The 20,129-nt window shown below is 42.4% G+C and overlaps 1 protein-coding gene across 1 annotated transcript in view; it reads right to left on the minus strand.

Annotated features, from left to right (window-relative positions):
- Positions 1-20,129, minus strand: part of LOC136789488 (microtubule-associated protein 1B-like) — a 66,309-nt gene continuing 46,180 nt past the window's right edge. Inside the window, exons 4-7 of the mRNA XM_066989533.1 lie at positions 14,921-15,061; positions 7,030-13,255; positions 2,493-2,731; positions 1-1,777 (exon numbers count right to left, since the gene is read on the minus strand). Coding sequence (XP_066845634.1) covers positions 1,622-1,777; positions 2,493-2,731; positions 7,030-13,255; positions 14,921-15,061 — 6,762 coding nt within the window. The 3' untranslated portion in view covers positions 1-1,621. The remainder of the gene's footprint in view (positions 1,778-2,492; positions 2,732-7,029; positions 13,256-14,920; positions 15,062-20,129) is intronic.

Raw genomic sequence — 20,129 nt, forward strand, 5'->3', positions numbered from 1 at the left:
AGGAAAGGAAAAGGAAAGGAAAGGAAAGACTTGTTTTAGTTTATTGCATCTTTTTTCAAGATCTTGTGAGGGTTGAGAATGTAGGCTACACCCTTGTAAATATTAGGCAATCAACATTTCAAATCCCGTTTTCTGTTATCATCAATAGGTTAATTTTACCACCAGGGTGCCCCCCACTGCAAGGTATTGGCAGTTGACTATTTTCAATAAATTTTACCTCAATATCTATTCTTACTAGAACCTTAAACAAATTATTCATTTGTCTTACAAAACTACTAAGAAAAAGTTGCCTTTACCTGAATTTTTTTTCTTTGCATTTTCCTGTAAATTAAAACTTTTTTTAAAAATTCATCTATTAAAAGTTCATGCAGCACTAAAAGAAAGGTTTCTGTACATTTATTCCCACATTCACTCTTAAATTAAACAAATAAAACAAGGTAAAACCAAGGAAGGATGAATACTGTACAGACTTGCAGGTAACCTTTTTCATCATCCTGAATGTTTTGCTAAGTTTTGCAATTCTGATACTGGACACCACTTCAATCTTGCTTCCACAATACAAAAGAAACTTTGGAAAAAATGCTTGCCTTGCCTTGTTGAGCTGTCCAGGTGCATCAATGAAGTGCACACATGACTAACATATGTAATTCATAGCACCAAGCTGTTTGACTAGTCAGATAGGTTTCTAGTACCATACATGCACACTCACACTTTACTGGTGTAACTATGATCCTACACAGATGTTTTATAAATTTGATGTCTCAACAGTAAAAAATAAGTGCAAGTTTCTTTATACATTCAAGTCACGTTCTAAGGCAAATTGTATACTGTATATACTTCCAACCGCTTTGATATTTTACTTCAGTCAATCAACAGTTGACAGTTAAGCATGTGGACTGGTCAGTTCTGAGTGGCATAAGTGTATTTTCACTGGGAGCATGCCTTAGACCAACAGTTCTGCATGTTGAAAGGAAGGTTTTAAAATTCTGAATGGGTTCAGACTATGTATATATTTGGCCTGTGATTGTTATGGTATGTCAGTATGCAGAGTTCAAATTAAAGTGGAAAACTGCTAATGAGAGTTTAGGTTGTATATCCCTTCCCAGCCACATTCTGCCGCTTCTTATTTTCCAGCTAACAATTCTGTAAAGTAAGGACCCCCTTTGCTATAGCTCAGACTGATACAAATTTAAAACTGCAAACTGCATCAAGCAATACATCTGTTGCCATGAGACTAAAGCAGATCTAATTTTTTATTACTTTCTCCTCCTAACCCTCTCTCTCTTTCTCTCTCTTTGTGTTTCTTTAGAGGGCAAATGCCTCTATCTGACAGAAGTCAGTTGGAGTTGCTAGTGCATGCTTTCCAAATATTCAGAGGAGATGAAACTGGATCTGTACTGTCACAGTGCTATGAAACCTACTGTGGGAATACTGTTATTTCCCTTAGTAATTAGCAAAGACTGAAAAATATTAGTGACTTACATCATTGTGACACAGTATAGCATTCGGCAGGTATATAGTTCAGCAGCTGAAATAGATGGGTTGAATTTTTATAAAAGGTGTTTTCAAACTGAAGAATTTCTGGAAACAAAGTTTAATGTTGTGGTGCATGGTCTCATTCTTACAGTTCAATTTTGCATGCGGGAAAAGATTCATCTTGCATGACAACAGTGCTGCTGCTTGCCAAAACCATGACGTTGAGGTCCTGCTGTTTCTCATGGGTCTCTTGGTACCATTCTCTCATCACTTCTGAGTCATGGGTTGGGATTAAGGTCACCTGCAACACAAAACAGGATAACTCCTCAGGAATTGACAGCAGAAACAACTGATAAGAAAAATGTCTGTTAGAAGTCCTGGCCAACAAGCATGTTTCCCTTTTGGAAAGAGTGGCTCTTTATGCAATAAATACTTAGGTAAATGAATGGATAAAAGGAAATAAGTAAATATGTAAATAAGATGAAATGACTGTAAAGAAGCAGCTTTGGTTCTATAAGCTGCTGAGATGCAGCTTTCCAGAGAAGTAGCAGGCTGTTGTCTGTACTGATAGCTCTTCAGATTATGGCCAAATATTTTGTTTATTTATTTACCATGTTGGAAAGGTACAAGAAGTTTCCAAGTGTATGTGATTACTATACAAATCATGAAACATTCACTTTTCTTTCCTACCTACAAACTGCAAGGTTTCCAAACTTGGATCATATATGGTATAGCAATAGCATGAAACAGCTAAATGGCTCTCTAAACCAGGAATTCCAAACTGTTTTATTCTCCAGGGACAGGTCAGATGGGCCAGAAATGGGGGAGTGGCTGAGTATGGTGCAGCTCTGTGCTTCACTTGGGTGTCCTCTCACATTATTGGTGAAACGAGGTGCCCTGGCTGGAAATCCCATGTCCCGAGCAGTCGCCATCCACTCCAGCAATGCTCTGGCTTCCCATAGTTGCTTCCCAGAGAAGTTTAAAGTTCCAGGTAGAAATACTAGTGAAGAGCTTACCTGCATGTTACTCTCCCACTGGGCTTTGCCCTCCAGCAGGGAGTCTAGAACAGTCCTGCTCGGTTCCTCGGCTGTAGAATCATTCCCGCTCACCACATAGTAGGATGACCGCACCCTCTTGAAAAACTCAATGTCGACATTCTTGCTATTGCTGTGGTTGGGAATGTACACCAGATCCAAATACACTGGAGGTCCTGGAGGCACCACCGTAGATTTTGCCAACTTAGTATTCCCAGTTCCTTTGGAAATAAAACAATAAAAGAATATATCTGGTTATAGGCTGGTTAAAAACATGCATTTCCTAATTACTGTTATAATTGCTGAGGTGATATTCCTTAAAATAGCTGCTGTTTGTTAAGCATTACATAGCTACAGCTGTACTTCTGTGTCCTCTGAAACAGTTATGGCATTACCCTCCTAATGACACTTTCCAGATTTGTTGTATCCCAGTTATGACTGTACTAAGAGGAAAAAATAATAAATGTAACTAACTATACAATACAATAAAAGCTCACTACCACATAACCAACAACTGACTAAACCTTTCCCAGTAATATGCTATTATTATCCAACAATTACTACGCAGGGCCATGAATACTGAATTACCATTCAGTAAATTAAGGTAAAGTAAGTAAAATTTAAGGACACCCTTCTGAGAGTGCAAGAGCTCTCCATCCCCCAGCAGAAGAAATCAAGCAGAGGAGGCAGGCGACTGGCATGGCTGAGCAAGGACCTGCAGCTTAAACTGAGGGAAAAGAGGGAAATGTACAGGAAGTGGAAGCAGGGTTGTGTAGCCTGGGAGGAATACAGGGGTGTCGTCTGGATGTGTAGAGATGGGATCAGGAAAGCCAAAGCACAGATGGAGCTGAACTTGGCAAGGGATGTGAAGAATAACAAGAAGGGGTTCTACAGATACATAGGCAGGAGGAGAAAGGCCAAGGAGAGTGTTCCCCCTCTGATAAACGAGACGGGAGAACTGGCTTCCTCAGATATGGAAAAAGCTGAGGTACTCAATAAGTGCTTTGCCTCAGTCTTCACTGGTGGTCAAGTATCCTATGTCTGTCAGGACCCTGAACCTCGAGGAGAGGGTGAGAGGAGCAGATTCCGTCCCACTGTGACAGTGGAACAAGTCTGGGACTGCCTAAGGAAATTGGATGTGTACAAGTCCATGGGGCCAGATGATATACATCCCAGGGTGCTGAGAGAGATGGCTGATGTGGTTGCCGAGCCACTCTCCATCATATTTGAAAAATCATGGCTATCTGGTGAAGTCCCCGGTGGCTGGAAAAAGGGAAACATTACTCCCATTTTTAAGAAAGGGAGAAAGGAAGACCCGGGGAACTACAGGCCGGTGAGCCTCACCTCTGTGCCTGGGAAGATCATGGAGCAGATCCTCCTGGAAGACATGTTAAGGCATGCACGAGATAAAGAGGTGATTCGAGACAGCCAGCACAGCTTCACCAAAGGCAGATCTTGCCTAACCAATCTGGTGACCTTCTATGATGGAGTGACAAAGGAAGGGTGATGGATATCATCTACCTGGACTTGAGCAAAGCCTTTGATATGGTCCCTCACCACATTCTTCTCTCTAAATTGGAGAGGTATGGATTTGAAGGATGGACTGTTAGGTGGATAAAGAATTGGTTGGCCGGTCGCAGCCAAAGGGTTGTGGTCAACGGTTCTATGTCTGGGTGGAGGCCGGTCACAAGCGGTGTCCCTCAGGGGTCAGTCTTGGGACCGGTGCTCTTCAACATCTTTATCAATGACATAGGAAATGGAATCAAGTGCACCCTCGATGACACCAAGCTGAGCGGTGCAGTGGATACAGTAGAGGGAAGGGATGCCATCCAGAGGGACCTAGACAGGCTGGAGAAGTGGGTCCATGAGAACCTAATGAGGTTCAACAAGGCCAAGTGAAAGGCGTTGCACTTGGGCTGGGGCAATCCCAGGTATTTATATAGACTGGGCGAAGAAGAACTTGAGAGCAGTCTGCGGAGAAGGACTTGGGGGTCCTGCTGGATGAGAAACTGGACATGAGCTAGCAGTGCGCGCTTGCAGCCCAGAAGGCCAACTATGTCCTGGGCTGCATTAAAAAAGGGGTAGCCAGCAGGGAGAGGGAGGTGATTGTCCCCCCTCTACTCTGCTCTTGTGAGACCCCACCTGGAATACTGCGTGCAGGCCTGGGGCCCCCAGCACAAGAAGGATGTGGAGCTCTTGGAACGGGTCCAGAGGAGGGCCACTAAGATGATCAGAGGGCTGGAGCACCTCTCCTATGCAGAAAGGTTGAGGGAACCGGGCTTGTTTAGCTTGGAGAGGAGAAGGCTCCGGGGAGACCTCATTGCGGCCGTCCAGTACTTGAAGGGAGCGTATAAACAGGAGGGGGAATGCCTGTTCATATGTGTTGATAGTGATAGGACAAGGGGGAATGGTTTTAAACTAAGACGGGAGATTTAGGTTAGAGATTAGGAGAAAGTTTTTCACTCAGAGGGTGGTGAGGCACTGGAACAGGTTGCTCAGGGAGGTTGTGGATGCCCCATCCCTGGAGACATTCAAGACCAGGCTGGATGCGGCTCTGGGCAGCCTGCTCTAGCGGTTGGCAACCCTGCCCAGAGCAGGGGGGGTTGAAACTAGATGATCTTTAAGGTCCTTTTCAACCCAGGCCATTCTATGATTCTGTGATTCTATTTTTCAAGTTAAGAATCACAGCTTTTCAAAAGTCTTGGGTATGCATGATTATAAAACTTAGGATCACACAGGAAGTCATGCAGATTTTAAGCAGTCTTGAGATTTGGGGTATCAGCATAGCAGCTGTTGATATTTTCAGGCTGTCTTACAGGAGCATCAGGAAGCTACTACATGAGAGCAGAAAGAGGGGCAAAGAGGAACTTGGGAGGACAGTGAAATTTCCTAATTCAATTGCTTCAGGGAACTAAGAACAAGTATTTGTTTGCCTGCTAGTTCCTTATTTGCATACACAAATTAGCCACGTCGCAAAAAGTAAGGGGAAGAGTGGTTTTGCTGCTATACATAGTGTAGTACCTGTTCTAAGAAGAGCTTCAGTCAAAAGGAAGTTCAAAGTTTAAACACTAGCACTAAAAATATTTCAAAAAAGCTGCTTTTGTCACACATTGAATCACAGAGTGACCTGACAATCAGGATTCAATCAGTAATTGTATTTAGATGATCACCATTTATGTTTTATTAACCTCTCCATGAAATTACGGAGTATGAAGTTTGGTAAACTAAATTATCTGAGCAATACACTTTATTAAGGGTTACATATTGAAAGGCCAGGAAAGTCCATTACAATTGTCTAACATGACCTGATGATATTCATCAGAGAGCAATATGTCAAATAAGCATCATAATATGATAAGTTTTCCTGAATTAGAGCATTTTAACTACTGCATATGTTATAAAATCTTTGATCATCTGTGATAAAAAGTCTGTGATAGACCTTTTGAACTGTGAATACCAACATTGGATAAAGTATTAGACATTATATTTTACACCTAAATGTCAATATCAAATAGAGCCTTGTCTTAAGCTCTAGTGTATGTTTGAGAAGTATGCTTCAAGGAAGAAGAATCTAATAGAGAGCTAAAGTGCTGGAGAAATGTACAGCATGAGGAACTACACCACTACTTTGAAAAGCATCTCTTAACAGAGACCTGCAAATGATGGTGTATGAAAGGAAGAGTAGACCACTGAAAATGGGGAAGCTACAGACAGCTGAATGCTGGTTTGCTTGTACTGAATCCGAGACTTGCGTCTTGTAAAAAGCTTTCAATAGAATATCAGTCCTGATGACAACAGCAAAATCAAAGTATCCTCAAAATGCTCTGTAACAAGATCTGCCAGAAACAACATATTAGCACAATGCTTCCTTCAGTGATATAATTCATATTTTATTACTACTTAGACTACACAACAGTCATTCAAAATAACATTAACTTTCCATATGTTTAGCCATCATTGATAGCATAAGACTTTAACCAGATTATGTGATGTACATGCTTAGCTCACTGAAAGTGCTCTTACTGCTATTTTTAAAATACTCTTTAAAAAGAATCCAGCAAAGTAATAAACACATCCAATGTCCTATATCACCTTTGCCTCTCACAAAATTAAAATGAATTGGTTTATGTTAAGAGCATTATGCCTACATGATTCTTACAATGAATAAAATGGGTCACTTTACTACTAATTTCACTTCACCTACAAAAGCAATACTTTTAATTCTATTAGTTGGTTAACTAATTTAGACAGCTAGTATTAATCTTTTTATATTTGATGTACTCACTCTAATTCTTTACATCTGAGCAAACTGATGCATATAGTTTCCCTGATTGCAAAAGTTAATTCAGCATATTTCATTCATTTAAATGCAGCCTTTACACTCTGGATTTATTTTTAAAGCATGGACTTTCTTTGGGTGTTTGCTGTAAATTGCATTCTCAACTGACATAAAGACAACCTAACTTCATTGAAACAACTAAGAAAATCTTAACACTAGGGAGATCCTATCTGCCTTTACCTGTGGTTGCAGTCTTTGCTGACTTGGATGCTGTTGTATTTGTTGCATTCTTGATATCCTTATCTTTCTCTTCCACTTGGGACTTCACATCTGGATTAGAGATATTTTTGGTTCTCTTCTCCACAAACTCCTTTTTTGGAGAAGCTGTTTGGGAAATTTTGTCTAAAGAATCTCTTACAGCTGGTTTTGGTGAAGCCACTTCTTTTGATTTACCATCACTTTTTTTAACAGGAGAAGACAACTTGGTCTTAGTGCCCTGCTTTTTTGTTTTTGTCTTTTCTTTGAGGTCCTTCTTCAAAGGTTTACCCAAATTCTGATCGACTGGCAAAGCCTCTGGATCAACCATGGAGACATCAGGGTGCCTAGGGGAAGGGCTGCGATCCTGAATTGGGACAGGTGGTGGGTCAATGTGTTTGTATGCAATTGTCTTGTCTGTTGGAATGGTTTCTGATTCATCTTCTGAGTCAATGTTAGCATCTGCAGTGATGGAAGGACATTCCTCAGTCTCGGGGGGAACATCTGAATCAGTCTGAGATGGGGCAGAATCGCTCACTGATGTAGGAGGGGTTTCATCACACTGACGCTCTTGCTGCTTTCCCCCAGAAGGTGGATGGGCTCCCCCAGATTGAGTTAATGGCTTTTCTTGATCTTGAAACTGTTCCCTTGCAAACCACTCAAGGGGATTTGGGTTGATAAATGAAGGTGAAAGTTCAGTTTTAGAATGTTTATATTCGCAGGAGGACACAAGACATAAATCAACATCCTGACAAGATTCTGCTAATGATTTTCCTGGAGTAAAATGTGCACTTGCTTCATAGCAATAGCTACTAACTTCAGGTGAGCTGGTGGCTTTCCCAGTTATTTCACAGGAGTAAGCCATGGTCTCTGGTGACCTGGTGGTTCTCCCAGTTGTCTCATAGCAGTAGCTAATGGCTTCTGGTGACTTAGTGGTTTTCCCTGTTGTCTCATAGGAAGAATCCATAGCATCAAGTGATCTGGTAGCTTTCCTAATTCTCTCATAGGAATAATCTGTGGCCTGAGATGATCTAGTAGATTTTCCAACTGCCTCATAGGAGTAGCTAATATCCTCTGGTGACCTAGTAGTTTTCTCTGTGGCCTCATAAGAATAACTAAGCTCTTCTGGTGACCTGCTGCTTATCGCTGAACCTATTTTTTCTGGGTTGAATAAAAGTTCTGGGCTGTGCTTTGTTAGAGGTTCCCGTAATATGACAGCCTGTTTACCAAATGCTTTGTCAGAGGACACTTGCAGTGACAGTGAAGCTGTGTAACTAGCTGAAACCACTTCTGTGATTACAGGAGGTGAATCTGGAAAACTAGGAGAGTATAGAGGAGAAGATTCCCTTGGAGTTAGTGGAGATGGGTCAGACTTTGGAAACAGCCTTTCTCCTAGGCTCTGTACCTTTTCTGAGGTAAAAGAAGAATGCAGTGACATATCTCTGGGTGAACCAGCACCTGAAAAAGTTTCCTCTAGCAGTGGTGAAGTTACCTGGGAAGGTGTATGAGCTGATGAAGTTGAAGATGAAGCTTCAGTTTGAGAAACTGAAATAATTTCTGAAATATCCTTCTCCTGAGAGTAAGATGTCTGCTCCACAGGGGAAATCTGTGCAAAAGTTGGCTCCTGTATATCTGAAGGACTATAATCTACTTCTGCTGGTCCATTTTCAGATATATGGTGTATACTTGTGCCTACAGTAGGATATTCTGGAGATTGCCTACTAAAGTCCATTGCTAAAGACTGCTCAGGGGCCTCCTGGCCAAATTCTACTGACTGCTCAGGAGATCTGTGATCATGCATAAGGGTTTTTGATTTTGCGGTTTTAGGTGGGAAATCTGGTGGAGAAATTGACGTAGACCTTGGGCACTCCTCCTTAGACTGAGACATTTCTGTTTCCTGAAACGTTGTTGGTGTTTGTACAACTGACACTGAAAGGGAATCGTCAACTTCTGTAGAGTGGGGGGATCCAACCTCAGCATGCAAAGGAGATACATCATCAGTAGTTGGTTCTGGAAATGAACTAGTAGCAACAGATGCTGTAGAGACAGAAGCTACTCCTATATGGGAATAGGTGTCTTCTGCTATGACCTCATCAACAGGAGTTGCAGACTTGTCAGAAACAGTGCCTTCAGAAATTGACATTTTGGTGTCTTCTTTTAAAGAACTGAACTGACTGATATCTATTTGAGTAGGTGAGAGATCACCTGTTAACTTCCGGTCATCCAAGACCAATGAAGACTGGGAGTTGCTGGGTTCTGTATCCTCCATTTTCCTTTCTAGGCTGAAGCTTTCCTTAATTACCATAAACTCCATGCTTTTTTCATCTTTTTTTTCTTGGCAAAGGCCCACAGAGCTGCCTTCAGAAGCTGGGCTCATCTGAACAGGTGTTTTTTCTTTTTCAGGTATTCCCTTAGAGGGACTTCCATAATCTCTGGTGGGACACTTTACATCATCGCTCAAAAATGTATCGTAAGTGGTCTCTGAACCTATCAGTGGTGGACTCCGTAGAGGTGAGAGAACCTTTTCAATAGGAGATTCTGAATCTGGCACAGGTTCATCCATAGGGCTTATTATGGGTTTTGAAGACTCATCTTTGACTTTACTGAATTCAAAGCTAACTGGAGCTTCTGTTGACTTTTCACTGGTTTCAGAGGGAAGCTGGCTGGATTTTTCAGCAGTGGGAGACTGATAATAAGGTGTGTGGCCAGCACTACCAGCAGAAGACTGTGAGGGAGATACTACTTCTAATGTTATATCTTCAAGGCTTGCACAGTGCTCTTTGGCAACTTCTTGATGTACATCAGGCAACGTAGCAATGGGGACATTCTCAGCCGAGACCTTGATCTCATTGGGAGTAAGTGAAAAGTTCACACTACGTTCACTCAGTGGTGTTTTGGCAACTGGTGATAGAGGGGACAAATTCTCAGATGGACTCTTGGCTGGACTACATTTTCCACCAACATTTTCTGAACAGGTTTCTTTGATTTCTAATTTAGTAGTGCCTTGGGTTTCATTTTCTTTTTGCCAGTATACATCCTGGAATGCAGATTTGCAGAATTTGTCTTCCTCTAATGAAGAAGGTGGCGAGATGGTAGACGCTGAGGCATTATAGTCTCTACCTTCTGTGGCCTCTGTTTTGGTTCCTTCAGATAATCCATTAAAAGCATCCAGAAGTGTAGAAAGTTTAAGTCTACCAAACTCTTGAGAGTACAGTGATGCCTCATACTTGGTGATGTTCGCATACTCCTGATAAGTTGAGTCACTGTCCTCATTGTTAGTTTCATCACTCATGACATCCCGGGGTGTAGACATTTCATCCATTGGAGTTGGTTCACTAGGTATTTCGATGGTAGACTGTGTATAACCCAAAATAGCAGTGAATTCCTCAGGTTGATTTCTATTTTCTTCATCAGAAACAATAGCTTCACTTTCTGAATCACCAGGTAATGTCTCATCATGGATTGGAGAGGCCAGTTCAACTGCTGGAGACTGAGGCTCTGAGCATTTTGTTGGTGTAATTATGAGTAGGCCATATTTATCTTCAACTTCACCAGCTTCTGCAGCTTTATCTACAACAGACATTACATAATCTTCTTTAGCTTCTATTTTTTCAGTCTCCTCTTTATCGCTGATGCCTTCTGTTTTGTCTTCCTCCTCTTCCTCAGTTTCTTCAGTTTCTGCCTTTTCTACTGCTTCTTCCCCGTCTTCTTCACATTGTTCACCTGATGCCTCATAATCTGCCTTTTCAATATATTTTTCATCTTTAATGTTAGCATCTTCTTTGACCATTATTTCTTCTGAACTCTCTTCCATTATTCTTGCTTCTTCCATGTATAGTTTTGTGGTGTCCAATGATGTCTTTTCTTCCTCATCTTCACCTTGATCTTCAGCATCTTCTGTCTCTGCCTTTTCCTCATAATCTTCCACTTCAGATGATTCTGCCAAGCCAGTTCCCTCATCTTTAAACTTTTCATTGTCATCAACCCTGTGCTTTTCCACTGGTTCCAATTCTTCGGGTGTCTGTTCACACTCACCCTCAGCCTCTGCGTTAGTTATACCTTCATCAGAGGACTCTGAAGGTCCTTCATTTTCTAATTTTTCTTTTTGGGAATCAAAGGCCTCTTTTTGTTCTTTGCCAGTGAGTTTCAGTTCATCCTCTATGAATGCAATCTGAGGTTTTGTTTCTTTTATTGTTTCTACTTCTTCAGCTTTTAATTCTTCAAAATCCTTTGTTAAATCCTCTGGTGAAGACATAAGGGATCTTTCCACTTCAAGTTGTTTTCCACTAGCTGTAATTTCTGCAGCTGCTAGAACTGTTACAGTTGTGGCAACAGTTCCAACTGCTACAAGGGCAGCTTGTGCTCCACTGAATTTGATCTCCTTCTTCACAGTCTTAATTTTTCCATTTTCCTTTGGCTTTCCAGCAGGTACTGCTTCCTTTTTAACAGGCTCCTCCTTCTTTTGTGATTTAGGCTTTGCTGCTGGCTTTTTGGCTTCAGTTGAAGGACCAGTTGTCTTCTTTGCTTCTTTAGAAACCTTTTTGATGTCCTTTTTGGCGTCTTTTTCTTCCTTCTTAATTTCCTTCCTCGCTTCTTTTTTAGCTTCCTTTGGTGGAGCATCTTTCTTTACTTCCTTCTTACTTTCCTTCTCTTCCTTTTTCACATCTTTTTTAACTTCTTTCTTGATCTCTTCTTTTTTGTGTTTTTCCTCTTTTTTGATGAGTATTTTCTCCTCTTTTTTAGAAATCTCTTTCTTTGTTTTTTCTTTTTCCTCTTTCTTTTCTTCAGGTTTTGTTTTGACTTCCTTTTTCACTGTCTTCTCCTTTGCCACTTTTGATTTTACATCTGTAACTTGTTTTTCAGGAGTTTCAGATTTCACTATTTGCTCTTCTTTACTTGTTCCATCTTTTTCTGTCACTATAGGTTTGGTCTCTGTTTTTGCTGGTTTCTCTTTTTTAACTGGAACTTTTTCTTTGCCTTCTAATTTCTGAGTCTTTTCCAGTGCTGGACTAGGCTTTGCAGGCTCCCATGTTTCTTTAGATTCTTTTCTGACTATCTTGCTTGGTGGTGTCTTTGCAGCAGGCTTGAGACTCTCCTTGCTGTCTGTTCGTTGTTTCAGCTTTGCTTGTTTCACAGCCAGACTAGCAATGTTTACAGTTCGGTCTTTTTGTGTAACTATGGGTTGTTTAAGGAAATCTAAGTCTTTAAGTTTTTCTAGTCCTTCTAGAATATTATATTGGGTGCTGTTTCCAGGAAATAGAACTCGGATTATTTTTTCCGTAGGATTAGCTGGATGCCACACAATCAGGGATGAGACAGAGGTAAAATAGGATAATGGAATGTCTAGTTCTTGGCCATTTGGTAGCAGAAATTCAGCTTTATCTTTGCTAGTACCACTCCACTGTTGCATAAAATATTGCATCTCTTTGCTATTTTTGACAGGATTGAGCACATACATCTCAAGTTTGCCAACCCCCATTTTCTGAAATAAAATGATGGGGTCAATGGTATTTCCTACATTTCTGAAAAGAGGTTCTGGTTTCATAGACAGTTTATTTAAATACCGGAGAGTAAAACAAGCTTCTTCTATACTACTTTTTATTCTAAAGTTAGGATTCAGGTTCTTCAGGTTCTCAGGTACATTAAGGAATAAAACTCCTAAATCAGGTGAGATCAGATTTTTCATCCAGTCACTGTTGGTAGTAGACCCTTGGGACTGTTCCTCTTCTAATTCGGCTATCTTTCGCTGAAGCATGCTATTGATTCCTGGCAAGTTATCATCTCCGATGTGAGTGAGCAGAATGGAATCTACCCTGTCCAAATGTCGGATAAGTTTCCAAAAGCAAGATTTTCTTTCAGATCCTCCATTGATAAGCATGTTGAATCCATGCACTGAAAACAGTGCAGAGTCCCCTCTTCCACCTGGGAAAATATAACAGCAGGGTTTGGAGAGTTTCAAAAAGCCTCCTGAGGTTGGGGGTTCCAAAATGTCAAAGGGTGATGGTACTTCTACCGATTCTGACAGATACTCTGTGAATTCAGAGAGTCCTTCCATTTCAGGCAATATGGAAGCTGAGTTGAGTTTAATATTAATAAAGTCTTGAAGGTTGTGTCGGTCAAGGTTAGAATTTTTCCAGTCTCCTTCCTCGGGGCAGAAAAGAGTTAAGCTGGCTTTATTAGCAGGGTGGGTGGTGCTCAATAATTCACCAATCTAGGGTTTTAAAACAAAAACACAAGAAGATGCATGTAGATTCATTTTTTAATAATTAATACCAGCACACAGTATTTTCCAAGGTTCCCCCTTCCCTCCTTCTCTCTTTATAGGAGGATAGTACAAGTTTTTATATTCAGAGGGGATGAGGGCTATGAAGCTAATGCTGCCAGAGCTGCCACTATCTCTGCCATAGGCTCAAGAGTCTCTGTGCTGCCCCAGTCCATCCAGAAGAGCTGTCCAAATACCTAAGGGAAACAGCACATCTTCTTAACAGGCACAGAATACCTGCAGCCTGGAGGAGGTCAGCATCCTCCCAGGGGCAGTTGCCTTCCCCACCCCTCCTCACATGGGCTGTATGTCATGACACCATCATTACTTCAGTTCTTTCTGCAGTCTTGCTCCTGAAAAGCTGGCACCACTCTGAGATTAGTATGACTGACTGAAGGGCAGTTTTTCAGAACACTAAGAAATGATTTGCTGCTTTGGAAATCCAAAGAGTCACAGTTTTTGTATTTCTGAGACTGTGAGGTGTATATGTGCATATATTTATAAATATATGATAATATATATATATACCGTTTTATTAAAATATATATAAAGTCGGGACTAAAGAAAGAACAAGAAAAAAATGTTAGGATTAAAAATACTCTTGTTAATACTTTGATTTTAAACTCACAGACCACAAAAGTGAAAATCTAGAATGACTCCACTAATTTTGACAGTACCAAAAACAGCTGCTGAAATAAAGGCACAGAAAACAAGAAATTCTATGCCATAGTATCAAGAGCTATTTTTCTGTTCCAAGATGAACTAAAAGCTAGTATTTAATGGTTCCAGTGGAGATGAGCCAAGGGAGCCTCCTCAGAGCCCATGGGAGGTACCCCCTGGACACCTGCCACTGCAGCAATCTCTTGGTGAAATGGCTGTAACAGTAGGATTTGCCCCTAGTTTTGCATGTAGTCATAAAGTAATTATGTTTAACTAATTAGCCAGAGATGCAAGGAGCTTGGGTTTCCGGTTTCACAGAAAAGTAACTGTGAACTGATAGTGACTTTTAGGGGTCAGATGCATTTCAGAGAGCAGGAATCCAATTCTTTCCCCAACTCTACAACCACATGCTGAACAAAGAGGCTTTGAGAATAGGAACAAATAGATGCAATAAGGTCACACTGGAGCTCATGCAAACTTTGCTTTTTCAGTGCCAAACTTTCAAGTTTCCCTCCACTGAAATTCTCCTAATTAATTTTGGAAACTAAAATCCTAGGGATGCAGCCATATAGTTTATTTAACTATATGCTTTGCAGAGCAGCCAAATTAAGAAGTGTGACATCTTGCTTGACTTTGTTAGTGCACCTTAGATAAAAAAAAGTATACTTTAAACACAAAGATATCTCCTTCCATTGTCAAAAGGTTCCTTGGTTTTCTGTTTCTCAAAGTCACAATTTTAATTCCCCAAATTAAAATGTAGTTCTTTTGTTAAGCAATTTACATCAAAGCTAAAGTAAATAAAATACGTTTTGAAAGAAATCCTCTATTAAAGAGTAAAGAGCATCAGCATCAAGCTATCAGTGCTAACTCTAACTTAACAGAGGGCCATTTTTAGTTTTCTAGAAACTTGTGCCATCACATAACAGCACATGGAAGACACTTTTCTGAACACACCTCTTGATCCGTGAAGATCTCAATGAAGTTTTGGAAGGAAAAGGACCCTGACTGAAGAATGAGTTCTCCTGTGTTTTCAAAGCACTGTCCACTTAGTACAAGGAGTTTGTGTCTTGCAACATCTGTGATCATTAAACGCACCTAGAATGAAGGAGAGAAGCACATCAATAATGGGAGTTGCCATGTGTTTCTATATTTCTCTGAGAACATGCAGTTTACCTTGCCTAATTAAAAACATATTTTGCACCAGTCTTCCAGGACTGTTGAAATATTATCAAGTTACAAGGAACAAAAGGGAAAAAAGGAGGCACAAGGAGTGATTAGAGAGAAGGCCTAATGAATAAACAAAACATGGAAAAAGGAACAAGGAGCAGAAGAGAATAAAATTTGAATGAAAAAATAATATTTTCATGAACAAATACATTCCTTATGTAACTTGGTGAATTTTAATAGCACTGTATCAGGACAGCCTTGGCCAACTGTTTCACACATGATAATGAGGGACAACTACATGTGTCAGACTCAGTTTTTGGAAGGTCATTCTTTTTTTCCCAGTATACAGCATGACTTGCCATTCAGTTGCAAAAACATCACTGAAAATTAACAGCCACAAATCACAATTCTGCTTCACCATAATCATAAACTTGAACTTCAGGCACTCAGATACAGTCACATGCATCATTTACATCTCATGATATCACTAAGTATGGGCACTATAACTTCTTAAAGTGTGGCAGCCAAAGACCTTTTTCAATAAACATTAGCAAATTATGTGGATGCCTAATGCCTCAAAGTAGCTTGCTACCGAGAAATAACCTTCTTCTGCATTTTAAAATAACTCAACTATTTTAAAGTAGATTCTTGTTACTTGATCCTCACTGCAGCTAGTAATAATTCCTGTTTCCACCCAGGGGGAGATTTACTTGTATGCTAAGAAAAATCCATATATTCAGTGTACTTCTATTGGCTGAATTCAACTTAAATTGAAGAACAAAAGTAAACAAAACTTTTGTAAGACTATGTACTGTTGAGTAAACACTCTGCAAATATTTCAAAAGCCTTGTCCAACACTGAAACATCAATTCAAATTAAGGTAAGGTACGAATCTCATGTGTAGCAATTCCTCTGTTCAAGGAGAATTAAGTTAAACCAGAATGGTGATCTTGACTTTCAGCAGCATAAAGTTCCTTTAATTAAACACAGGACTAATGCTGGTTTATCACTATTTGCACCAGATGATTATAAATTCAACAATATCTTTGCTAGATCAAGTTTATTTATTTCTGTTTCAGACAAGAATATAGATACATGCAGCTGGCTGTCTGATGTGTGTTACTGAAATTCTGTCTGCTGTAGTTGTAATCAAACCATAAAAGAACTGGCTTCCACTTCTACATTTTCATAGAATCCTAGAATATCCAAGTTGGAAGGGACCCACAAGGATCATCAAGTCCAACTCCTGAGTCCCCAAAGGACCACCCAAAAAACCACAAACTAAAACAAAAAAACAGATCATGTGTCTGAGAGTGTTGTCCAAATGCTTCTTGAACTCCGGCAGGCTTGGTGCCATGACCACTTCCCTGGGGAGCCTGTTCCACTGCCCAACCACCCTCTTGGTGAAGAACCTTTTCCTGATATCCAGCCTGAACCTCTCCTATCTCGCAGCTTCAAGACATTCCCTCAGGTCCTATCGCTGGTCACCAGAGAGAAGAGATCAATGCCTGCCTCTCCGCTCCCCCTCATGAGGAAGTTGTAGACCACGATGAAGTCTCCCCTCAGTCTCCTCTTCTCCAGGCTAAACAAACTAAGTGACTTCAGCCACTCCTCATATGTCTTACCCTCTAGACCCTTTACCATCTTTGTAGCCCTCCTTTGGACACTCTCTAACAACTTCATGTCTTTCTTATACTGTGGCACCCGAAACTGTACACAGTACTCAAGGTGAGGCCGCACCAGCACAGAGTAGAGCAAGACGATCACTTCCCTTCTCAATCACAACAGGCGGTTGGCCCTCTCGGCCACCAAGGCATACTGCTGGCTCATGTTCAGCTTGCTGTCAACCAGAACCCCCAGATCCCTTTCTGCGGGGCTGCTCTCCAGCATCTCATCCCCCAGTTTGTATGTATAACCAGGGTTGTGCCTTCCCAGGTTCAGAATATGGCACTTGCTCTTGTTAAACTTCATATTGTTGGCAATTGCCCATCTCTCTAATTTGTCTAATTTGAAGAGTCCAGAAGCTGCCCCATGTTAGATAAGGGCCAGTTTCAGCCGTCTTCAAAGTGACCTGCCGCTGCCCAGAGCTGAGCCAATAAGCGATGTTGTTTGAGCCTCTGTGTACTGGATCTGGCTAGGATGGAGTTAACTTTCCCCGCAGTGGCCCATACAGTGCTGTGCTCTTCACCTGTAGCTAGAACAGCATTGGTATCACACCAATGTTTTGTCTACTGCTGAGCAATAGTGGCACAGCATCAAGACTACCTCCAACCCCCCCTCCCCAAGAGCCAGCAGGCTAGGGGTGGGCAAGAGGTGGGGAGGGGACATCACCAGGGCAGCTGACCTAAACCAACCAAAGGGATATTCCATAACATATGATGTCACACTCAGTAATAAAAGGTGGAAAGGGGAAGGAGAAAGGGAGGACTCTTGTTATGAAGATGTCTGTCCTCCCAAACTACCACTGTGCATATTGAGGCCCTGCTTCCCGGGACGTGGCCGAACATCACTCGTTGATGGGAAGTAGAGAATAATTTCTTTTCTCTCTCTCTGTGCTTCCTTGTGGCTTTTGCTTGTTTTTTCCCCCTGGTCCTTTTCCCTTTAATTAAATTATCCTTATCTCAACCTGTGAGTCTTTTTTTTTTCTTTCCACCATACTTTCTTCTCCTCCCCTTCTTCTGAGGAGGGGGAGTGAGAGAGTGATTGTGGTGGAGTTCAGATGCCCAGCAAAGTAAAACCACCACACTGTGAGAGCATATTTAAGAAAGGGGAAAAACCTGCTGCTCAGCAGTAGCTGGGAGAGTGAGGAGTGAGAAACAGCCTTGCAGACACCAAGGTCAGTGAAGAAGGAGGGGGAGGAGGTGCTGTGCTCCAGGTGTTGGAGCTTAAGTTCCCCTGTGGCCTGTGAAGAGGACCATGGTGGAACAGGCTGTCCGCCTGCAGCCTATGGAGTACCATGGCAGAGCAGATCTCCACACTGCAGCACATGAAGGAGCCCCCGGTGGAGCAGATGGATCTGACCTGAAGGAAGCTGTGACCTATGAAGAACCCCTGCTGGAGCAGACTCCAGGCCAGACCTGTAGCATGTGGAGAGGAGCCCACACAGGAACAGGTGACCTGGCAGGAGCTGCCGTCCATGGGGGACCCATGTTGGAGCAGTTTGCTCCTGATGGATGGACCCCATGGTATGGACCCTTATTTGGAGCAGTTCTTGAAGAGCTGCTGCCTGTGGGAAGCCCATGCAGGATCAGTTCGGGAAGTACTGCATCCCATGGGAGGGACCCCACATTGGAGCAGGGGAAGAGAGTGGCGGTGAAGGAGAGGTGGAGATGAAGCAGTATGGATTGACTGCAACACACATTCCCTGTTCCCTTGCACCGCTCGGGGGGAGGACATAGAAGAGGGTAGATGGAGGGGAAAGGTTTTTTTAGTTTGCTTTTAGATTCTCACTGCTCTAGTCTGTTAGTAATAGGCAATAAATTATATCAATCTCCCCAATGCCAAATTTGTTTTACCCAAATCAAAAAAATCAAACGGTTTGGGGTAATCTGTGAGTCCCAGTGCAGGAGCAGATTTTAAGGCCTCTTTGATATCTTTGAATGCGAAGACTAACCACAACTCCCATTCCCCTGTTCCCCTGTGCCGCTCGGGGGGAGGAGATGGAAGAGGGTGGATGGGGGGAAGGTGGTTTTAGTTTTTCTTTGTTTCTCACTGCTCTAGCTTGCTACAAATAGGCAATAAATTTCTCTAATCTCCCTACACCGAGTCTGTTTTGCCCATCATAATTGTTGAGTGATCTCCCTGTTGAGCTTATCTCAACCCTTGAGCCCTTTTCACCTTATTTTCTCCCCCTTTCCCTTTGTGGAGGTGGAGTGAGACATTGGTTGTGGTGGAGCTCAGCTGTACAGCTGATTAAAACCACCACACCTGTGCAATAGTGTCCATGGTCAGCTCCTTGATCATGAGACCATCTGTATGTTGCATCTCTTCCTTGATGGCCTGAGGTGTCATCACCCACCAAGCTATAAATAATTCACCCTTACGTTGCCAGTCCAGATCCACCCATGCCACTTCAGTCTTAGCAGCCTGATCCACCTGCTGGTTCTTTTCATGTTCGCCGAGGCGATCAGCTCTGGGCGGGCGCATTCTGCAGTGGAGCGGAGGATCACGGCATAGAGAGGGATTTCCTGAGCTAGGGAAGCTCCAGGGGAGTACAGAGTCCTGCTAGGGGCTTGCGGTTTGTGAGAAAACTACGAGTTGTGGGTAGGGCCAGCAGTAACATCCATCACCCCCCACTCCTCCATAAGCAACCCATAGGGAGCTCGAGTGGACAAACAGGGCATGGCGCATCAGTCAGGGCGTGGCGTGGCAGTTTGCATGGCAGTTTGCGCGGGAAGGCACCCCTTTGAGGAAGCGCCATTCCACTATCCAAGCAGGAAGCGCATAGTACACCTTAACCCCGCACCCAGATCTCCACAGGCCAAGGGCACACATCTTTTCCATCTTTCCCGCTCCTCAAGGCAGAATAGTGAGCACTTTTCTCAGGGCAAAGGCTGCGGCTCTGGCTGCGTGGTCTGTTCTGTCTTCTCCAGTGGTGGCTGATGCCTCCACCCAGACACAGCTACCGAGGGGTGAGGTTGCAGTGCAGACTTTTGACTGCTGGAAGTGACTAGATCTTTCCCCTGGGGCAGGGACATGTGGCAGACCTGCCTGAAAAAAAGTGTGCCCAGGTGGAGGACCTCCTGCACCAGGTGGACGAACTGCAGTGAGAAGGCTGCTTAGCATCAGGGAGGCTGAAGAGGAGTAAGACAGCTGGATCCTAGTACAGTCTTCAGGGGACCCACACCCCATGACCAAACAGCCTGAAACTCCCTTACTGGCATTCACAGAAGGGAAGGGGGCCAATAACACAGGGAAGTGGAAGCTGGCAACAACAAGAACCAGCAGGAAGAAGAGTCTTACCCCAAAGCCCGAGTTCCTTACAGAATTGCTTCAC

Source organism: Anser cygnoides, unplaced genomic scaffold, assembly GCF_040182565.1.
Source record: "Anser cygnoides isolate HZ-2024a breed goose unplaced genomic scaffold, Taihu_goose_T2T_genome scaffold_51_1, whole genome shotgun sequence".
Lineage (NCBI taxonomy): Eukaryota > Metazoa > Chordata > Aves > Anseriformes > Anatidae > Anser > Anser cygnoides.